General features: G+C 35.0%; 1 protein-coding gene across 6 annotated transcripts in view; it reads left to right on the top strand.

Annotated features, from left to right (window-relative positions):
* The first annotated feature begins 373 nt into the window (after positions 1-373).
* glsb (glutaminase b) overlaps positions 374-21549 on the top strand; it is a 38605-nt gene continuing 17429 nt past the window's right edge. For 3 of the 6 annotated variants that reach the window (XM_042764180.1, XM_042764183.1, XM_042764182.1), the window contains exons 1-7: positions 374-802; positions 15283-15379; positions 15634-15755; positions 17474-17603; positions 17689-17768; positions 19169-19332; positions 19487-19545. In XM_042764180.1, coding sequence (XP_042620114.1) covers positions 513-802; positions 15283-15379; positions 15634-15755; positions 17474-17603; positions 17689-17768; positions 19169-19332; positions 19487-19545 — 942 coding nt within the window. In that variant the 5' untranslated portion in view covers positions 374-512. Of the gene's footprint in view, positions 803-10974; positions 11555-15282; positions 15380-15633; positions 15756-17473; positions 17604-17688; positions 17769-19168; positions 19333-19486; positions 19546-21549 lie in introns of those variants that run through there. The other 3 variants (XM_042764181.1, XM_042764184.1, XM_042764185.1) reach the window with 3 other exon arrangements.

Raw genomic sequence — 21549 nt, 5'->3', positions numbered from 1 at the left:
GTAATACACCTATATATCAATAAAAATATAAAATATACAAAATATAAAAAGAGAAGTTAATTCAGAATAATAATTGTGCATAAGCACTAGAGTTTTTGTAATATAATATGGTGTTGGTCACTGGGGAAAAAAGCTAAATGCACAATTAATTTCAGGACAACAAAAAGCATTCAGCCATTCACACAATTTTTATACTGAAGTAGACATCACAAAGTCAGAAATACATAAAGTGCGGGTCATACAGTGAGTTATTGCAGGATGTGATGCATGACAATCAAAAATGAAACGTGTTATTAAGCCAATGATGTGAGAGAATATGCGCATATATTTGCATGTTGTCCAATAGCTGGTTATGTGGGCGTGACCGTGGTTAATCTTCACTAAAAGCTTCTCTTATCAGTAGGTGCGCAAAGTGTGGGACTTGACTGTGCTGTAGTATCTAAAACTACAAGTTGTCTTCTAGTATTATTAAAAATAAAGACATTAAACTGAATTAGCTCGACAGGATTGAGATGTTACAGTTTAGGGCTTCAGTTGTGCTGAAGGAGTTGATTCAAACCAGCCCAAAGCGTTCGTTTTCTCACATTATAAGGCATAAGAAGACTTTACCAAACGCGTACTTCTGCAGCGCTGCTTACCCGGATGTCAGAATATCTAAATTAAAGACTGTCTGTAATGGAAGACCTTTCATTCAGCCTTTAGCTGGGAGAAGATTTCTATGTACAAAGACAGAAGGAGCGATTGACCCTGCAGCAGAACCAGTGAAGAAAGATGAGTCCGTTCAGGAAGCGACGGCAGATAAGTACGAAAATTATTTATTTGTCATTTGGCCGTGACGCATGAGATATTCAATGTTATTGATTGGAAGTATACAGACAGCATGTGTTCAGCACGCGAGCCAAAATATCCCCGAATGGTTGACAACGTGGCGCTGTCTGTACACTTTTACAGCAAGTGGGTGGAGAAGATGTGTTAGTAGTAAGTTATACTTCATATTAGAATCAAATGTCATGAGTTTGATAGGTTTAGGTCAAGTATAAAGTGTTTATTTTTGGAAATGGACACTCCCCATTATTTTGAAGGACAGTAGTTAATTGTCTATATATGACATTGTGGTCTTTTTGAATGAGTCTTTTTAGTTGAGTGAATCGGTCTCGTTCACTTCCATGCACTGGCTCGTTTTTTCCCGTTCACTGAAGTGTGTCCTCTTTTTGAAGCGTGACTCCTGTTCTGTCATCAAAGACCAACTATACAGCACGAGCCAATAGTATTCGAGTGTGGGCTGTGAATGAGCATTTCATTGGTTGAGACTACTGAACAGATACGCCCCCTTCGGGTTTCATCCTAATCGAAACCGCTAGAACTACCGAATCGTAGGGATGGGCGATACCGCTTATTTTGTTTACGATACCGATACTTTTAAGGGCAAGTATCATCGATTTCGATACCAATACGATACTTCTGCGCTGAACTTTTAAATTAAGAATTTTATTTGATTATTAAATTGCTAAGAGTAAAAAGGGTAATGATACCTACTTAACTTTTATATTTGAAACAGATTTAAAACATTCAATACGCTTTAATTGCAACTTATTAGGTTATATTTTTGTTTACACGTGGTTAAAAATATAGTGGTATATAGTGGTAACCACTAAAAATACTATAGTTGAACTATGGTCACTTCAGTAAAACTGCCAGTGAAAGGCTGTTGCATGCATAAAATGTAACCTTTTTATTCTAACTGTTTGATTTATATTAACATTACAGAATAACGTGATCAATATGGACGTTTAACGTTCAATTTAAATAGATTTAATTGCACAAAATATGTAGGCTACAATTTTAATTTGTTTATTGTGAAAAAACTCAAACATATGTTTTTTCTGTCGTCTGATGAACATTGCTCTGGGCTGTCATTCCCAAAAGCATTCTATCCTACACAGTTATTCACTAAAACATTATTCGTCCAATTTAATGCATATTGTAGGCATTCATTTTTTTGTTAAATAAAATCACTGGCAAAAACACACCTTAGTATCGATATTCTTTTTATTTGAGTATCGATACTTTCGATACTCGTATCAGTATTGATATATTGATACTTCAGGATCGATACGCCCATCCCTACGAATCAGCCGAGACTTTTTGAATAACATCAATGAACGGAGCTATCATTCATGAGTGACATAATCTAGAACGAAGCATCTCGCTTGTGAACGAACTGAATAAACGGTGAAATTTCGTTCGTCGACCAACTGAATGAACTACGTTTTTTTATGACAAAGAAAAATAATAAATGGGAACAAAGAATTTTAGTTCTTAAATGAACTGAAATATTCGGGAAGTGATCTGAACAAAAAAGGTAATGTGTTGAGTTGTATGGGTTAAGGCCTGTTCGCACTAAAAACTACAATAATAACAACTATAATGTTTAGGTAATAGTTCAAAATCTTTGAGAACAGGGAAGTCCTCACCACAGCTGTAATATACCGAAGCAGAGGTACATAGTTGGAATCACTTTCAGAATGATATTTTCCAGCTAAGGAATGATAAAAAATATTTACAGGCAACCAGAATCCTCCCGACTTCAAAAAACTTGAGCATTTAAAGCAACTGACGACAGAACGACAGTTTCATTTATAGTTCATTAAGTTTTATTTCATGCTATAACTAGTAGTAAAGAGGAAAAGATGATCGTTCACGCACACTCTTGAACTGAGGCAGCTATAGCGATCTTACTCCCATTAAAGAGCATTAAAACAACATTTATTAATAAAATTGACAGAATTTAAAAGCTGAGACTTTTTCATTTCAAATCTAACAAAGCACAGGGCATATTGTGTTTATTAGATGAGAGGCGTGCAACAAATAATGTTTAGTCAAGTTTTGTTTTTGTTCACGCATTACCAGAAAGCATCAAAGATAAAACACTGATTTTGGAATTCTAGAATATTGGTTCATTAAAATGAAGATAGAACGATTAGTCAATATTGTCAATCCAGCCCTAGTTATTCTTAGTATGTATGGGACTTTAGTTTCCAGAATATGGGTGTAACAAATATGAATGTGTTCCATATGTTATTGAATGTCTTAATTTATGTAGGCTACGCCTGTTTTTATTGCTAGGTGAAAGTCAGGTGAGGTTAAAATGATCGGATGCTCTTTCTGAAGTCTTCGTAGATTTGTAGATAATTTATGCATTTATGCATAATAAGACTCGTTTTGGGCGTGGACGCCTGTAATGCCTCTAGCAATTGGTTCAATGCTCACTCATAACTTGTTAAAACAGACTTGTTATCACTGCTGCCATAATAATGTGACTTGCTGAAAGAGCCACTGATTGATTCAGTGAACTTTTTTATTGAACATACAGAAGGTTTGAGTCACTGAGATGAATCAAAATAAAACCACTATTAATGTTTACTTTGTGGAATTTGTAGATGGGAGTGGTGGCAGCTCTTATCAGCTGCTGGATTATGACACCATTCATACGGCAGCTGTGGAATGTTAATAATGCACTTATGCAAGCAGTTTTCAGTGCAACAGTTTTCTCCATATTTATAGATGTATATATAAAAAAAAACCTCCCTGGCAGTACAATCGATTTTTTTTTACTCATGCTCTTCTGTTTGCTCGCGGTTCACACAGTGAGTGTGACTCATCACTCATCTGTCCATATGGATTATTTATAAGATGACGCAGAAGGATCATGCTGTCCCTGCAGAGAGACTTTAATCGAGAGCTTGATCATCCTCTCATGAATGCAGTTCTGTCTCACGATGGGCAACATGACCACTGTTTTCCCAGACAAAATGTCATATTAAGAGTCATTTTCTGCGAGATTTGTGAGAATTTCTGCCCTCCTTACAGACTGACTTTTATTTAGATTTGTTCAGATGGTATAAATAAGTTAATGATGCATAATCCTGTTTAGTGACGTGTTGGGCTAATGGATAACATGTTGCAGCACAGAGATTACACAATTAAAAGTGCTGTAAAGTCGTAATCTGGATTGAGTGCAGTCTAATAGCTGACTGATAGGAGTTTTTTGAATGGCTGATGATATCTAGAGAGAAGAATGGTAATTTGAGAAGGTAAATTGCATAATCATGATATAATTTAATGTGTAATACCTCCATATAAGCAGGCTGTTTTAACTTAGCCTGTCTTGGCCTTGCAGTGTTTACTCATCTTATTAAGAGGCTTCATACATGCAGTGAGAGGCTGCGATCCGACACGTCCAGTTTGAAGCAATCAGTTCTGCAGTCCTATGAAAATTAGATATTGATTGTTGTGTTGTCATGGGGATATTCTTCTCAAAGAAGGTGAGGAGAGGTGAATGATCAGCTGCTGATGTCATGGGTGAAAGTGAGGCCACAGGCTGCTGGTTTGGTCGTGAAGCTAATCACAAACACCAGATGCATGCTGTCACAGACTCTCCGAGCTTCACAGTAGTGCTGTTGCCTTGACAACAAGACTAACAGGTTATAATGAAGGTGTGAGAGCGACGTTTGTTGAGGAATTGCTCCGACATATAAACTCGGATAACACTCTAATGTAGTGTTTTTATTCAATAGCTAGAACTGACTTATCAAAAGAAGAAGTTCCTTTCATTTGAAAAGTATTTTGTTCATTGGATTATGCAAAAATAGGCTATGCATTACCACATGGTTATTTAATACAAAAACTTTCATTGTGTTACAGTATATGCTATTACCATGAGGTGATTTTCTTCATACTGCACATCCCTATTTTCAGCAAGGCCATTCTGAAGGTTACACTCATTTCTCTTATTGATCTGTGGGACGTCAGTTCATCTCTTTGGGATCCCAGAAGGCCTTTCTGTTCTCCATCTCTAATAGATTGGCTCTTGTGGAGTGACGTATGAATGGCCTTCCACTCAAAGATATCAATCCTTGTTTTATTTTGGTGATTATTTATTTATTTATTTATTTGGCATGTTTCAAAGCACTCTGATCGTTATATTTCAGCACTTTTATTCCACTCTTGTAGTTGTAATTTTCCGTCATGATGGGTGTGGTGGCTGTATAACCAGAGACCAGGAATGCTGCATACTCTGAGAAGCATTCAATAAGACTGCAGTTCATCTAACTTTTAAAACATGTTACCCTTTGCCAGTTTTAGAGCAGCCCTGTTTAGTAAACTAGACAGCAGTTTAATGTTGTAAGAAATGAGTGGGGTTCAAGTGGAATAAACCTGTAGATCAAGATATGACATTTTGGTTAAAAATTACAAGCTCAAAAAATGTTTGGAAATGGATGCACAGATTGTCTATATTCTATACTATATATGATGCATTTATGAAATAGATAGGTTGAGTTTCTATTTAATGCTGACTTTAAGATATTGATAATCAAATAATGAAAATTACTGATAATCATATTAAAAATATTTTACTGATTATTTGTGTGAAAAGTTTGTGTATTATTATTTTTATTATTTTTTATTATTGTTTTGTGTGTGTGTGTGTGTTTGTGTTTTGTGCCGTGTATGCTTATTCGATTATTATGCCATTCTCTTAGCAACATGCTGACACCAGAGTCTTTAGTGACGTCTTTCAGGTGCTTGCTGCCATGTAGGCACTAGCTCACTAGGTTTTAGAACACAGCCGTTCAAAGAGCCTGCATTCGTCAACAATGTGCAAGTCATTTTAATGACAATCTAGCACATATGCAATTATTAAACAATGGGTGTTTAATATGAAGTTCTAAAGGCATAAGTCATGAGTCAGCACGACTCAAAATTTAAAGGTGACCTATTATGCCCCTTTCTACAATAACTGTAATATAAGTCTTAGGTGTCCCCAGAATGTGTCTGTGAAATTTCCGCTCAAAATACCCCACGGATCATTTATTATATAATTTTGAAAATGCCTATTTTGAGAGGAATCAGAAACACGCTGTTTTTGTGCCTGTATCTTTAAATGCAAATGAGCTGCTGCTCCCCACCCCCTTTTCCAGAACAGGGCTGTTCCTTTACAGCTCGTATTTCAGATACTCTGATAAAAAACATCTGTTTGGTTTTGATTATCATGTCTATCGCACTAAAATCATGCGTTTTAAAGTCATGTTAGTTTAAACGTCTGATATAGTGTTTTCTGAACGCACATATCTGAAGCACACGCACAGAAAGCAACTGTCTCACGGCATGTGAGTACTAAACTAAGTTCTCTTCATGTATGATTGGGCCTTATTTATCAATCTAACGTAGAAACGAGTGCAGATCCATGCATACAAACCAACTTACGTGTGTTCACGTGTGATTCATGAAACATTCGTATGCCGCCAAACTCATCGTACAAATGATCATATGTTGATAAATGTGGTGGCAGAAAACAATCGTCATTTGAAGATCACGCCCCTAAAAACACCCGGTTTAGAAGCCACGCCCCTAGAGTTTATGACACGGAGAAATGAAACCCGGCCAAAAAGAGGAAGTAATCTCATCAAAGTGAAATTGATCTTACTCCAAAAACACCCGTTAACCTTGTAATTGCAAACAATTAGGCTACATTCATTATAAACAGCATACAAATGTCAAGCAAAACTGAAACTGCATTGGGCTCACGAGCCTGTCTCATACCACAAGAATCCAAATATTTCCATTTTTGCCATATTTGTAACATTTGTTTGCATAACTATTATTCATTGTGTAGCCTAAACAGGGCTTTATACTTCACTCATGCTCTAATATCTGTGTAAAATCCTTCACATGCGCAAAAATGTTTGTTTGGGTGCTACACGCTGATTTTACAGCGGACCTTTTAAATTAAACAGTGTAACTTTAGTTTGGTTGACTGCATTCAACATGCAAACATGTTTTAGTTTGATGATGGATGAGTGAAATGCCTGTGCGATCAGATTAATTAAATCAAATAAAGATATAAAGTAGCGAAATGCATTAAGAGTGTCACAAAAAACGAGCTTAGCCTATACTTGTTGCACAGTGTTTTTTTTTTTCCTTTTGTTAATCTGTTAATTATATTATAGCCTATTATATATTTTTTGCGATCCTATTTATTTTATTCCTTTTATTTTACTTAGTTTCTGTTTTTCTCCTTTCACAGATACGCTGCATGTGCATGATGCGACAATTGAATCCTCATGATCTGTGGTTTATGCTGCTATTCGCACAAATAAAGCTAAAGCCCTGTATAAAAAAAAAAAAGACATTCTAATCTTACTGGTTAACGATCGACTAATGAGCTTCGTTTGACAGTCATGAAAATAAAAATTAACAAAATGCTGTCATTCTACAATTAACCACTGTATTTACTATGCTGCATGCAAGTTCAGGTAACTCAAAAACTTGTGTACATGAGCTGAGACCAGAGGTGAGATTTGATCGCAGCCACCACTTACGTCCATATTGATAAATTCCAAGTTTTGCGTTGAAACGACCGTGTGAAACGACGACCCAATTTTCTGTCGTACATTCATTTTGTAAATGAGGCCCATTGTGCTTAAATTGTCAAATACATAAAAGTTTATGTTAAAAACACGAGTTACAAAAACAGTCTGTTATGTCTGTGAAGTTAAATAGATGGGAAAGAAATTGCATGTTTCTGTTAGATCTGTGTGGTAGCAGCGTAATATACGGTAAATAAATAAATCCACTGCTTTCTTGTCTGCTCTGATGCTGGGACTCTAAATAGTGTTCTGTGCTCGTCTGTGCAGCTAATGATAGAACAGTTTGCATTCATGCTCGAACTTTTGCCATGACACTAGAACTGGTACACCGTTGCCGCTTGTGAAAACAAAAATGTAAGCGCCGTGAGTAGAAACATGCAGATTGAGGGGCGGGGATATTATAATTTGATCCCTTTGCCACGTCACAAAGGGAGTGAAATCTGACGCACTTGTTTTTTCAGACGCATGCACAAAAAGGCTTACCAAAGCAAAGTTACTGGGTTAATCTTTTTCACATTTCCTGGATTGGTAAATGCACAGAGGACCCAATTACAGCAATTAAAACTGGAAAAAGTCAGATTTTCATGATATATGTCACCTTTAAGGCTTTTTTTTAACTCTTTTTTTAAGACCTGCACAAATACAACGAACACCGTATTAGTGGGGTTGGGCAATTTCTGTGGTAACATATTAAGTCGTAAAATGACATGATTTACAGTTCAGATAAAGGTTTTCACAAAAATAACATGTCTTATTTTTGAGAAAAAGGATGAGTCAAACGTATAAATTATTATTTTAATTAAAAACATGTAAATATTATTGTCTTTAATTATTTAGATTTTTTTAAAGGCACATTAGCTTTCACATTTGCTATGTGTTTGCTGGGTAAAAACATGGGTCGATATTCACATTGATCTTTGATGTAGAGCAGAAAGGCTTATTGAAAATGCAAATTAATTTTCTCAGCAATGAAATGAAACTGCAGAAAAATTGTGGTTTCTCCAGTAACGGCTGTACACAAACCAGCGCTGCACTCATAAATGCTGCTTTATCAGGCATTACAGGAAAAATGAAATGAAAATGCCATCAAAACTTTTCTGAAGACAAGCAGGGCGGTGATACATTTTGGTAGCCCGACTGGAAGATACAACATCAGGTTAGCGATTTTGCGAGCCCTGCAACTATCTCCAGGAGGTAGGAATAACTGAATGAGTTGTCAGTAAAAATATCAGGCAGTGAGGGGTTATGTCTATTGACTCTGTGGCCAAAAAATTACAAAAAATGGATGATTGCTGTGCCAAAACATATGGCCTGTGTGCCATAAGTATATCATCTGTGCTTGCGATCACTAAAGTACACTTTTATCTTACATTTATTTGAAACTCTGTGTCTAACTTTAACTGTACTGGTTGAATCATGATTTTTTGTTCAATTGTTGTTGGAAAGCCACCTGTGGGAATCTGATTCACCGCTGACAACTAACCTTCTGTGTAATGAGTTAAATAGCTGCACTCAGGCTTTCTCTGACAGTTCAGCTAATTGTGTCCAAGGCGACGGAGTGTAAAAAATTGACTGAGCTCTTGTCCTTGTCTGCCAGGGAACTTGTTTTCCAAATCAGTGAAGATGTTGCTAAAAGCTGTCAAACATGGCTCCATCTGGCCCCAAAGGACCTGGAGTTTGACTTCAGAGAATATTGATCTGATATTCATCATTGTTAACAATGATACTAGATGGATAAACTTGATTTTAACGTAAAGATCTATGGGGGTTTTGTTGCTCATTTTATCTCATGCATACATGCATTTCTATGTAAGCCAGTATGTTGCACATGCTTCCTGAATGAATCAGACTGATTAGATAGTTGCTTTTGGTTTTTCACATTTCTTAGCAGTAACTGGTTGTCTGGCATGCCAGAAACTAATCCCTCTGTCTCAGAAGTGTGTATTAAAATTGCTGGGATTTGCTATACATGAAGTGAATAAACTTTAAGATATGATACCTGCAATTATTGCATAACTATAACAGGTTGATCTGCCAGCCTTTGCTGTCTGTCAGACAGGTGCAGTAAAGTTATCCGACACCTGAAACCTGCAGAGACTATTCTCCTGAGTAGCACGTGGTACAGAGGTACATGCTTTCTCACCCCTAGGGCCCCACAGGGGTGCAACAGAAGTTTCCACAATCCTCTAGAGAGCTTCACATGGCACTTGGCACAGGACTGTAACATTGCAATTTTTTTATTGATAAGGGCATGAAAACAATTCCATCCTAAGGCCAAGTGTACAGTGTTGAGAATTATACACCGGCGTTCAAAAGTTTGGAGTTTGGAGTTTTTTTTTTTTTTTTTTTTTTTTTGTAAAATAAATTAATATTTTTATTCAGAAAGGATGCATGACACTGATTAAAAACTGACAGTAAAAACATTTTAAAATTGCTGTTTTTTAGAGCTTTCTATTGAACAAACTAGAATCCTAAAAAATGTACTATGGTTTCCAAAAAATATTAAGCACAACTGTTTTAAAGATTGATAATAATCAGTGTATTTCTGTAGAATGATTTCTGAACAACAGGGTTTTCTAAAGAATATTACTGCAGAACATCATTTCAACCAAACAAACAAGTATGACATTTTTTAATGCAAGTTGATTGCAAGTATATAATGAAAAAGAAATCATTTTCATTTATGTGCACCACTATATCAATTAATATTAATTAACAGTGATATTTACTTTATTAAAATATTTTAATATATATAGAGCGATGAGATATACATTTTTGAACTGATTCGCTTAATCTTCAGTTTTAATTGATTTACAGAAATAAATCCGACTTCTCAACAAACTTAAAAAATTTTGTTTGCTATTAAAACATTTCTGTCTTAATTATATTTCTGGAACTAGTTTAATGTCAATCTTTAGAAAATTGAATAGAGTCCAAACAAAATACTTTTTATAAAATTCACAATGTTACATTTTATATCGCGAGCAAAATCATTGTGAATATATCGTGAATAATGGATATATCTTCCAGTTTTACAATTGCAAGTATTTAGTAACAACATTTTCTGTGAACAAATCTCTATATTAAAAGAAAAGTGCTAATGTTTTAAGTCTCTGTGCTAAATTCTCACCTCACCTACAGTAGGCTATCTGTCTCTGAATCCAGAATACATATTTCCACTTGGCACATGGTTTAGAGCAGCATGCCGCTGTGTCAGCAGCAGTAACTAGAATACAGCCTGTCCTGTCCATATCCCCCGCCTGCCCCATGCACTCTGTAGAACAAACACTGAACCATGAGCCTAGACTGGCCGATTTACACAGCGGCTAATGCACCAGGTTCATTTGAGTCTTCACTGAGAGCTGTCAGCTGAACATAATTCAGACAGCAGCTTCATAGGTTTAAACAGTTTATAAGGAAGTTGTTTTGTAACAAAGGATATCCCAGTAACCAGCTCAGTATAGTTGAGCACAAAATGAAAACTGTCATTTTGTCAAGGCCTTGAATTCATATACATAATGATGAATTAAAATCAAGACCTCCTGTTGGAGAATCATTGTATCGAGGGCCAGAAGGGAACTCTGTTGATGAAAGTATCGACCTTCCCTGTGTGAGTTCACAGACAGGAAGAACAGGTGCCATATATAGCATCAAGTGTCCATTAATACCACCGGGAGGTTTAACAAACTTACCCTGAGGGACATAGTGTCCTTTAATGAAAATCAAGCCTTTTAGGCCAATAAACAAGTTTGCTCAGTGTGTGGTATAGAAAATTGATTGCCATGTGACCACTGATGCAATAAAGAAAACAGGAAGTTCTAGATAGTTAAATAGCCAGATAGTGAATACATATTTTCAGTTTCAATTTCAGATTCACATTAGCTATGTTTACAGGGTAACCAGCAGAACGATCTCATTGCACGGCATCTGAAATGTTGTTATGGTAATTCTGAAAATGCCCGGGCAAAGTCTGCTGCCGTCAAAGTATTTCTCTATAATTGCTTCCCAGAACTATCTTGCACAACTGCATTCTAAACAGAAGCATCCACCTCCGAAAGCAATGACTGAGAACAACGTGCATATCTGAGGAAGAGCCAGTCTTGGGATTTTTGATTGTTTGTGAGGTAAACATGGTTTCATTTTTGTTTGAATTCGTTCATATCACATCTGTGTCTCCCACCGGAGCTTCTGCTGTACTGCGGATCTGATGTCTCACGTACGTTTGATTGATGAAAGACTTTGCTGCACGCTTGAGTGTTTTTGTTTGTAACACAGCGTCACGTTAGAAAGTGAATGGCGACTGGTCATTTTACTGTCTGTCAGGTGCTGGCTTCACAGCTGAGTAGCTTGTCTTAGAGGAAGCACGAATGCACGATATCGGTCTACCACTAGTACTGACCACATCCTTATCTGGCAGTTCAGGATTTTAAAATCTTCAGAATTGTATTTGAAAATCTTAATCAAATTTTATTTTGATTTAAATTAATTACAAATTTTGGAAATGATAAACTGTAAATTAAAATATGTATTTTGTGTAGGGAGTCACTGTAATCATATTATTTATTATTTATTTGAATAATTGTGCTGCCTTAAAATAAACCCAGAATCCCTGCTGTCAGGTCACAGTGTCTGCACAGTCTGTGGTTTTTGGTTCCGTGCTGGGTCTGTCTTCTCTGAGCCGTCAGTGGTGTGTGAATAGGCGCACAATGTTTGTTTTATTAAGTCTGCAGGAGGGTGATGAGGCTCTCTGAGAATCCCTGGAATCCCATGTAGAGGATCACACATATACTGCAGAGACGGAGAGACGAATGATGAAAGGAGAGGAGAATGGGCCGGAGTCAGGCAGACGTGCTGTTTTTATAACACCAAAGACCCTTTGCTGCTAATTAGATCTCAAAGGTCCAGCGCCGATGATTCACCCATTTCCTGTTTCATTGATCTTTCGCTTTCATTAGAGAGAACTACAGACCTGATGTTTCTGCTGCAAGCTGATAGCACAATTCTGATGAGCACACAATTGATTTTCTATCACATAAGGCAGGGTGTTGACTATTTAGTTCAAGTGAACTCACTTCAAATTAAATCAGCTCTGTATCTGCATAGTATAGTTTATTTTGGAAAAACCGACAGTTGTGGATTTTGCATGACTTGTTGAGCTGTTTGTGGGTTGCATTGTTAGATGTTCCTTTGTGTAACTTGTTTTTAGTCTTTCTTTTTTTTTTCATTCACTTATTATTCTTATATGGGAATATTTTGGATGCATTTTGTGGCAAAATGTTGATTAGCACAGAACATAGTGTCAGCTCATCCGTCATTTTGCAGGCTAGGGGACTTAAACCAAATGCTTGTCGGACTAGCAGGTTAACCCCGTGTTTTGGCATGATCCACTGATTAATATCATATATAGTCATAACTATCTGTAAAGCACTGTCAACATGGAGGAAACTTTAGCCACAGCAATTCAGCCACAACATTATTAACACATGACCAGAGGTTCAAGCACTTTAAAAAGTAGTCCCAACTATTTTATTACTTTTTAATTAAAATAATTAACTGGCTTTAGTAATTTATTCATAGTAAGTGGATTACTGTATCAGTTTTTAACATTTATATATATATATATATATACATATATATATATATATATATATATATATATATATTATATATATTCCTGCCCAATAACAAAGGTAATGTTTTTCAAATATATAATTCCTTATAATGCTCAATTATAGGCCAAAAACAGAAATGCACTACCGTTCAAAAATTTGGGCTTGGTACGATTTCATAATGTTTTTCAAATATATATTAATTTCATTGTTTTTCAAGTATATTGTGATATATATATTATATAATTTATTATAATTTAAATAGTAAAATATTACATAATAAATGTCTTTACTGTCCCTTTTAATTAATTAATTTGTCCTTGCCGAATAAAAGTATTAATTTCTTTACTGTCCCTTTTAATTAATTAATTTGTCCTTGCCGAATAAAAGTATTAATTTCTTTAAAAATAAAAATCGTACTGACCTTAAACTTTGAATGGTAGTGTAAATTCATATGATCTTTTATTCAAGAAACAAAACAAAAAAAAAAAAACACATGCAACTGAATTTTAAATTTATTATACATAAATGAAGATTCTTGATTATATTTGATCAGTTTTAATTTTATCATAATTGATTTGATTGATCTGTTTATTGTATGTTTCTCATTCATTCTGCATGTTTTTCTCTCCCTCATTGCTCTGCCTGCTGTTTGTTTGTATGTAAGTATGATTTGAATCGTCACTTCCAGTCTTTCACCTCTATCAATCCTTTCTCAACAAATTCCCTTTCTATGTTTTATAATCCTCACAAATTAACCCAAAAGATCAAAATAACATTTTCAGTGTCATTCCCATGTCTCCCTTTGATGTGAATTTAAATAAATAAAAAATCATTCAAATGAAACATAATCAAATAATTTCTAGGAAAATGAAATGTAAATGACGTTTGGTAAAGGAAAGTCTCAGTTCTGGGAATGTTTGTGGTGTGTGATGTTGTTGGTGCTCTGTGAGAGGATGTTTTGTTAGGCTGCTGGGATTTACAGTCCTGGCCAGACTCTGTTGTGACTCAGTGCCACAGCAGCTTACGCAGAGCTCCATTAAACTCAAAGCCATCTAAATGTGATAATGCATTGGCTAAGTTCGGTTGGCTCTTAATAAAACTTGGCAAGAGGTTGTCTACAGCACACTTGTGTATTGTGCAATGTTAATGCGTGTTTGCATTGCTGAAGACCAGTAACGTGATATAAGCACAGTTAAAATATGCGTTGTCATATGTGACCCTAGACCACAAAACCAGTTTTAAGTATCAATTTTTCGAAATTGAGATTTATACATCATCTGAAAGCTGAATTAATAAGCTTTCCATTCCAATATTTGTCCGAGATACAACCATCTGAATATCTGGAATCTGAGGGTAAATTCCTAGCAATGCATATTACTAATCAAAAAATAAGTTTTGATATATTTACAGTAGGAAATTTACAAAATATCATCATGGAACATGATCTTTACTTAATATTCTTTTGATTTTTGGCATAAAAGAAAAATCCATAATTTTGACCCATACTTTTTTTTTTTTTGGCTATTGCTACAAATACACCCCAGCGACTTAAGACTGGTTTTGTGGTCCAGGGTCACATATTTTAATGAAAACAATAAATAGATATTTTATTTTTTCCCCCGTGTAGCTAACAATTAAAAACCCGAATAAATATTTACCTGTTGCATATTTGAGATAATTGTGGAGTTGTTTTTCAAAATATTAAATTTACAGTCTTTCTCTACCAAACTATAACTGTTTCCTACCAATGTATTATTATTATTTAGTATTATTATTTTATTAGTTTATGAATTTTTTACATTTTTTAGAACTGTCAATACAATTAATAATAATTATTATTATATTTCTTTATCCATATTATAATTAAATTCTATTTTATTCTAAATTGTTATTTAAATATATTTAAATGCTATACATGTCTATACAGTTTCTGTTTAAAAGAAAATTGTCAGCACAAGAATTAAATCAAGTAATTTCATGTGCTCTTTAACTCCTCACTTACCGAATCTTTTTTTTTTCTGTTAATCTTTGTTGCATGTCCATCTTTCTCTGAATTTAACCCCAACTAACTAAATTCCTTTAACAGTTCATTGTGTATTTGAACACATGGCATTAAAATGCACTCCAGGCTGATCTAATATATCTTGTAACTGTAGATTGTGGCAGTTTCATTCATGGTTAGAAGTCATTGATTAAAGTCATATCACTCAATGTCAATGCCCTTTTCTCTCTTGTTTTAGGAGAAGGAAGGCTGGCATCCTGCCCAGCTTGGAAGACCTGCTGTTTTACAGTATTGCTGAAGGCCAGGAGAGGATCCCAGCTCACAAATTCATTACCGTGAGTGATAGTATGACCGAAGGGTCAGCGTGTACAATTACTGCTGTGTTGTTGCTGTTATCTGCACCACTAAATGGGGCACAGAGCCATGTTTTATTACACTAAGACTATCTTATCAAACCTCACCGACAAAGGAAGTAAAATCCCCTGATAAGAGTGTTGTGATTGATGATGGTAATGAGTAAGCCCAATGACAGTTAGCTGTTAACTCTTATTTGTGCTCATGGAAATCTCTTGTTTATGTATGCATTCAGGCACTGAAGGCCACTGGACTTCGAACAGGAGATCCACGGCTGAAAGAATGTATGGACATGTTGAAAGTCACCCTCAAATCCACGTCAGATGGCGTAATGCTGGATCGGCACCTGTTCAAAAAGTAAGCTGACACTGTTTTTAATGTTCTGTAGCATATTCATGGTTTCTTCAGAAAATATGAAGAAGGTGTTGTTTTCCAGGCTTAGAGTGATTAGTAAAATGTAAAAATGGCATGGAGTGTGTACACCACAGTTCAAAAATTTTGGGTAAAACATATTTGAAAGAAGTCTCTTATGCTTACCAAGGTTGCATTTGTTTAATCATACAGTAAATAGAATTGTAGAAAAATTATTGCAATTTAAAACAACTGCAGTCTTTTTGAATATATTTTAAAATGTAATTTATTTCTGTGATGCAAAGCTGAATTTTCAGCTTACTGACCACAAACTTTTAAACTGAACTGATTCTAGCTGTTGACGTTTGAAAAAATAAAAGCAAAAAATGTTGGTAAACCCGTTTTTTTTTTCTTGTAAACCTGGTTGATCATCAGATGGATTGTTAAGATGGTTTAGAAATCAAATTAATTTAAGCTCGTTGCATTGAAATACACTATTATGTGCAGTGTTTACAGTTGTATACTGCACATCTGCAAATGTGGATTGACATCTAGATATTCCATACATCCATAAAATATACATATCGTAAAGTATGTTTACTACAAACTGTGTACTGCAGAGCTGCACCTATTATTCCTGTAACTATAATTAGCCCAAAGGCAATTACTCTGGTAAAGGTGAGAAATTCTTAGTCTGTCAGCTAAAATAATTCCCTGCAGTTGAGAAGAGAGAAGAAATATGCACTTTCTCATGCACATTTACATACTACACATATATGATTGTTTATATTATACATTGTATAGGAGTTGTGATTGGTGGACGGCACTCTGCATCTTATTTATGAGCAAACCCTGACAGTCCGCTCCCTCTAGCTGTGTGTCACTCCTCAGACGCCATCCATAATATGGGCTCCTCTTTAGCTTCTCTGCCCTTCAGATAGCAAGTAATATATTACCTTTTGAAAATTCACATCCACATAAATTTGTACAGCAGCACTGTGCACAGTTATTTTGAGCGTGCATGTCCATTCAGGGACCTTGGTGAAGCAACTGGACCGATATTTCAGACACAGCCACTGGAGAGGTCTGTGTTTATGAAGCCTGTGGATGCTTTGCTTCCCTCTGCTTTAGTGGAAGTGAACAACCTGGCTCTGTGAAACCAACCATGGCTTCCTTTCTCACACCATAGATGTTTTGATATTTTACATTTTCCTGTGGGAAATGTTAATTTGAACAGATCCAACCTGTGGCTCTTTTACCTTTTAATCAATGCGGAAATAAACATTTAGGTTCTTGAGGAAGGAGTGTAAATTATTGTTTCAAGAGAATAAAATGTCTGTGTTTCTATATTTATGCGTGTTGAATTGATTCTTGAGGCCTGCAATAAATACAGAATACAAAAGTGTTGCATTTTAAACACTTTTCACCCTACAATGCCCACTTTTTTAAAAACTATTTGCATCCAATCAACAGGATTGAGCCAATTTATTTAATTTATGTCATTTTTAACATTCATTTAGTCAAGGTAATAGTGAAGTTATGTCTCATTTAAGTAGCTTTTACCGCTGATATTTGTTGAATAATTACATGGGGGCGAGGCGGGGGAATGAATACACACACGATTATATACACGAATAGACACAAAGACATACTTTCTTCCAGAACCGATGGGCAACCCACTGGTGGGTTTTAGTTCTTCAGCTCTGTCCTCTTTGTTTCTCCAGGTGTGTCCAGAGCAACATTGTTCTCTTAACGCAGGCCTTCCGGAAGAAATTTGTCATTCCTGATTTCCAGCCTTTTGCTTCCCACATCGATACACTCTATGAAAAGGCCAGAAAGCTCGCCGGGGGGCTGGTAAGATGAGAGAAACACAAATAATAATTATTATGATTATTTTCAACTTGACTTGTTTCTGATCACTTTTTTCTTTTGCTCACAGGTTGCTGACTACATTCCCCAAATTGCCAAATTCAGCCCAGATCTGTGGGCCGTTTCCCTCTGCACAGTAGATGGACAAAGGTATGAATCATACACCTTCATCTACTGACAGCTACTATTTTAGCTTGAGATTTAGCTTAGTTTGGCTTCATCTATTGAGAGGAACTTTTTTTTTTTTTACCATCAATGTCAGAGTGTTACAGTTTTCATATTTCAACAACCTTTGATTATCATTTTGGGTACTTATCAACTAGACCACTTGAATTGAGTGTACATTACTATGTATATTATGACAGGTACCGGAATTGCTTAATATATTTTGGTTATAAAACCATCAGATAAAGTAGCAGCTAATCTTATCATTCAGAAAATGCTCCACGTATCTCCTGGACTAGTCGCCCAGCGCAGATAAAATGTGCTAATGTTAATCCTCTCATTTGAGAATTATTGATAACAGGACTATAAACTCACAGTCATTAATATTCCCTCAACACTTAGACCCGTGTGTCATGGTGCATCCTTTAGGACATACTAAGAGATAATCTGCATGTTTTTACCCCATGCTATATAGGCTTTGTTGTAAAGATACATGGGTGCATACATACTTCTGTGTTGATTACTATGTTCATTCACCAGAGTTACACAGTAACTAGCTCTTTTGGTCAACAACAACTCTTTTGGTCTTGACCTATTGACAAAGATTGATGGAATAACACCTTTGTTCTATTCATGCCTTTACACAAAATGCCTGATTAACTTAATTAACACTGATAGTTACATTTTAAGCAAATTTGCAACAGAATCCTTTTATCTGTATACTTATTTTCTATTTCATTTATCTATTTATTTTCTAAATTTGAAAAGAAGAAAACTACATACAACAGCTCATACTTTGAATAAATCTCAAAGCAACTAAAAAAGCACTGCCCATTGACACAACTGCCAACTATTTTTGATTAATTTTAGAAAAAAAAAACAATTTATTATTTATTTATAGTATTTAGACGTAAACATTAAAAAAATACCCTTAGAAATATATTGGATTTGTGTTGTTTATTTATATATTTATATATTGGATTTGTGTTGTTTTTATATAAATTTGACATTTTTGGTTGTTGCAGAAAAAAAATATGTACAAATGTATGTAATTCACACAACAGAGCCCATTTAGTAGCCTAAATCATACATAATTATTGAAAATGTTTTCCTTGTGAGACTTTATAGAGTGTGAAAAGAGCTGTTTAGAAAGGTCAGAGCAATTGGAGAAAGCAAAAAAATATATCATAAATTTAAATGCCTTGGAGTCTGTGTGTCAGTCAGGCCCATGTCTTTTTTTTCAGTATTTTTTAAACATCTTCATATCATGTTAGAGTCACAGTGTGGCTGTTAGGTTCAGCTTTAAAATCATTATTATGTTTGTTTGCTTATATGGACCATAGGATTATGTCTCTGGTTCTGATCTCTGTTTACCCTTTGCACAGACACACAGTGGGTGACACTAAAGTGCCATTTTGCCTGCAGTCGTGCGTGAAGCCACTCAAGTACGCTATTGCAGTGCATGACCATGGCACTGAATATGTGCACCAATTCATTGGGAAAGAGCCCAGTGGCTTACGCTTCAACAAGCTCTTCTTGAATGAGGACGGTAAGGATTATAACCATCAGCTTCAGCATGACTGCTCTCTTCTACTATCAGAAAACAGTTTCAGCATTTGCCTTAAATTTGATCATAATGTGTCCTTTGATTATGCAACCTAAAAATCAAAACAAAGAACACAAGAAGGTATATTTTCCTACAGATAAACCCCATAATCCAATGGTGAATGCTGGTGCAATCGTGTGTACCTCTCTTATCAAGGTAAGCTTCTTCCACCTGTTTTTTGTTTCATTTTCTATTTAGAAGTTGTTTTTGACTACTCCTCCTAACTGTACTCACATTTTCCTATTTGTATTAGCCAGAACAGATTATGATATTGAAGATTGTTGATAAAGGTGTTTGAGACCTATGCAGTAATCACATTTTAAGAGATTTTGGCTGTAGTTGTATTTTGAACAAGTGATTGTGATCAGTGCTGCCTGGACCAGTTTTGACCATCAGTGTGTTTTCTAGGTGCTTCTTGTCTTTTCTCTGTTTTATCACTGCACACAGTACATCTAGTCAAGGCCTCCACTCTCATTGTAAACAAAAATGTATGGAGTTCATCCCGTTTTCAGGATCATTATTGTTAGAATCTGTTTGCAATGAATTTTAAGTAAAAGTCATTCAGACTTTCTACTCTCCACATTTTTTCCCGCCCTCTCTTGTGACTTGGGCTGGGTGATAAAACAAAATAAATAAATGGTTTATACAAAAAATGCACAAAAACTATTTAAAAGTTATCTTGTATACATAACAGAGCTCATTCAGCAGCCTAAACTATACGTAATTATTGCAAGTGCTTGCGTTATAGATCGTGAGAAGAGCGGTCTGTAGAACATAAGCATACTAGAATGTTATTTATAAATGTCAGAGCAACTTGAGAAAAAAAGTTATAATCTGTTTCATTTCAGTGCCTCTCTGAGAGTTAAATAGGCACACATTTATTTATTTATTTGTATTTTTCTGGTAAATATGTAACAAAATTTATTTTGTAATGGCATATTTTATATGCATACACATCTATCTATCTATCTATCTATCTATCTATCTATGAATGTACTGGTATAGTTGTTTTTATGTTTATATGTATATATATATGTATATATATATGTATATATATATGTATATGTATATATATATGTATATATATATGTATATATATATGTATGTATATGTATATATATAGATAGATAGATAGATAGATAGATAGATAGATAGATAGATAGATAGATAGATAGATATACACACATACACATACATACACACAGTGTTCCTGTAGCTCAAGTGGTAGAGCATTGCGTTAGCAAGCGCAAGGTTGGGGGTTCAATCCCCGGGAACACATGATAGGTAAAAATTCATATACCAAACACACTTTAACTCACATTTAATAAAATCTAATACTAAATATATATATATATATATATATATATATATAAATTAAAATAAAAAAAAATTACATATATTACATATATATATATATATATATATATATATATATATATATATATAACATATGTCTCACACAAGAAGCAAACAAATAATTGAATCGAAGTTTTGAATCAGACAGTTTAAACTATGATATGATATTCAAGATATTCACAGTGTTGCTTGATTTTACATCACAGGAAAAATCATTGCAAATATATTGTGAATATTGGTTATATCGCCCAGCCCTACTTGTGCCTTATTTTAAAAAATTATCCATAGTCCATAAAATGCATTATATTATATATTTAGAGTATTTGCTATGAGTATTTCTGAAGCCTGGCTGGTATTTCTTGGAGTTGTTTGCACCTTTTGGTTGTGTTTGTGTCTTTTATCTGTTTTGATCCATGTGCAAACACACAAGACAAGAAAAACACTCCAGCTGGGTTAGTGGGGGTTTTGTAATATAGATGTTGTAGATTCAAAGGTTCTAGCTGCCTTATGTAAAGTTGTTGACACTGTAATATATGCTCACAGTTGACCCTGGCTTGCATACAGTATGCATGTGTGAGTTTTATGCAAAGTGATCATTTCTAAACAAAACACACATACAAACGCACATGCACATTTCTAGGAAACAGAAGGTATCTTCCTCCTCTGCTTTGGCAAGCTCACATAATAAAAAAACAGTTCATAAGTTTATGCATTCATTAGGGCTGTCAATTTAGTCAATAGTCACTGATGTATATCTAGTGCCTGTTTACATAGAAAAACACTGTGGATGGACAAAATAAGCCT

This window comes from Cyprinus carpio, chromosome A9 (assembly GCF_018340385.1).
Source record: "Cyprinus carpio isolate SPL01 chromosome A9, ASM1834038v1, whole genome shotgun sequence".
NCBI lineage: Eukaryota > Metazoa > Chordata > Actinopteri > Cypriniformes > Cyprinidae > Cyprinus > Cyprinus carpio.
Note: the sequence above shows the minus strand (reverse complement) of the source record. Positions and strands in the feature narration are given on the sequence as shown.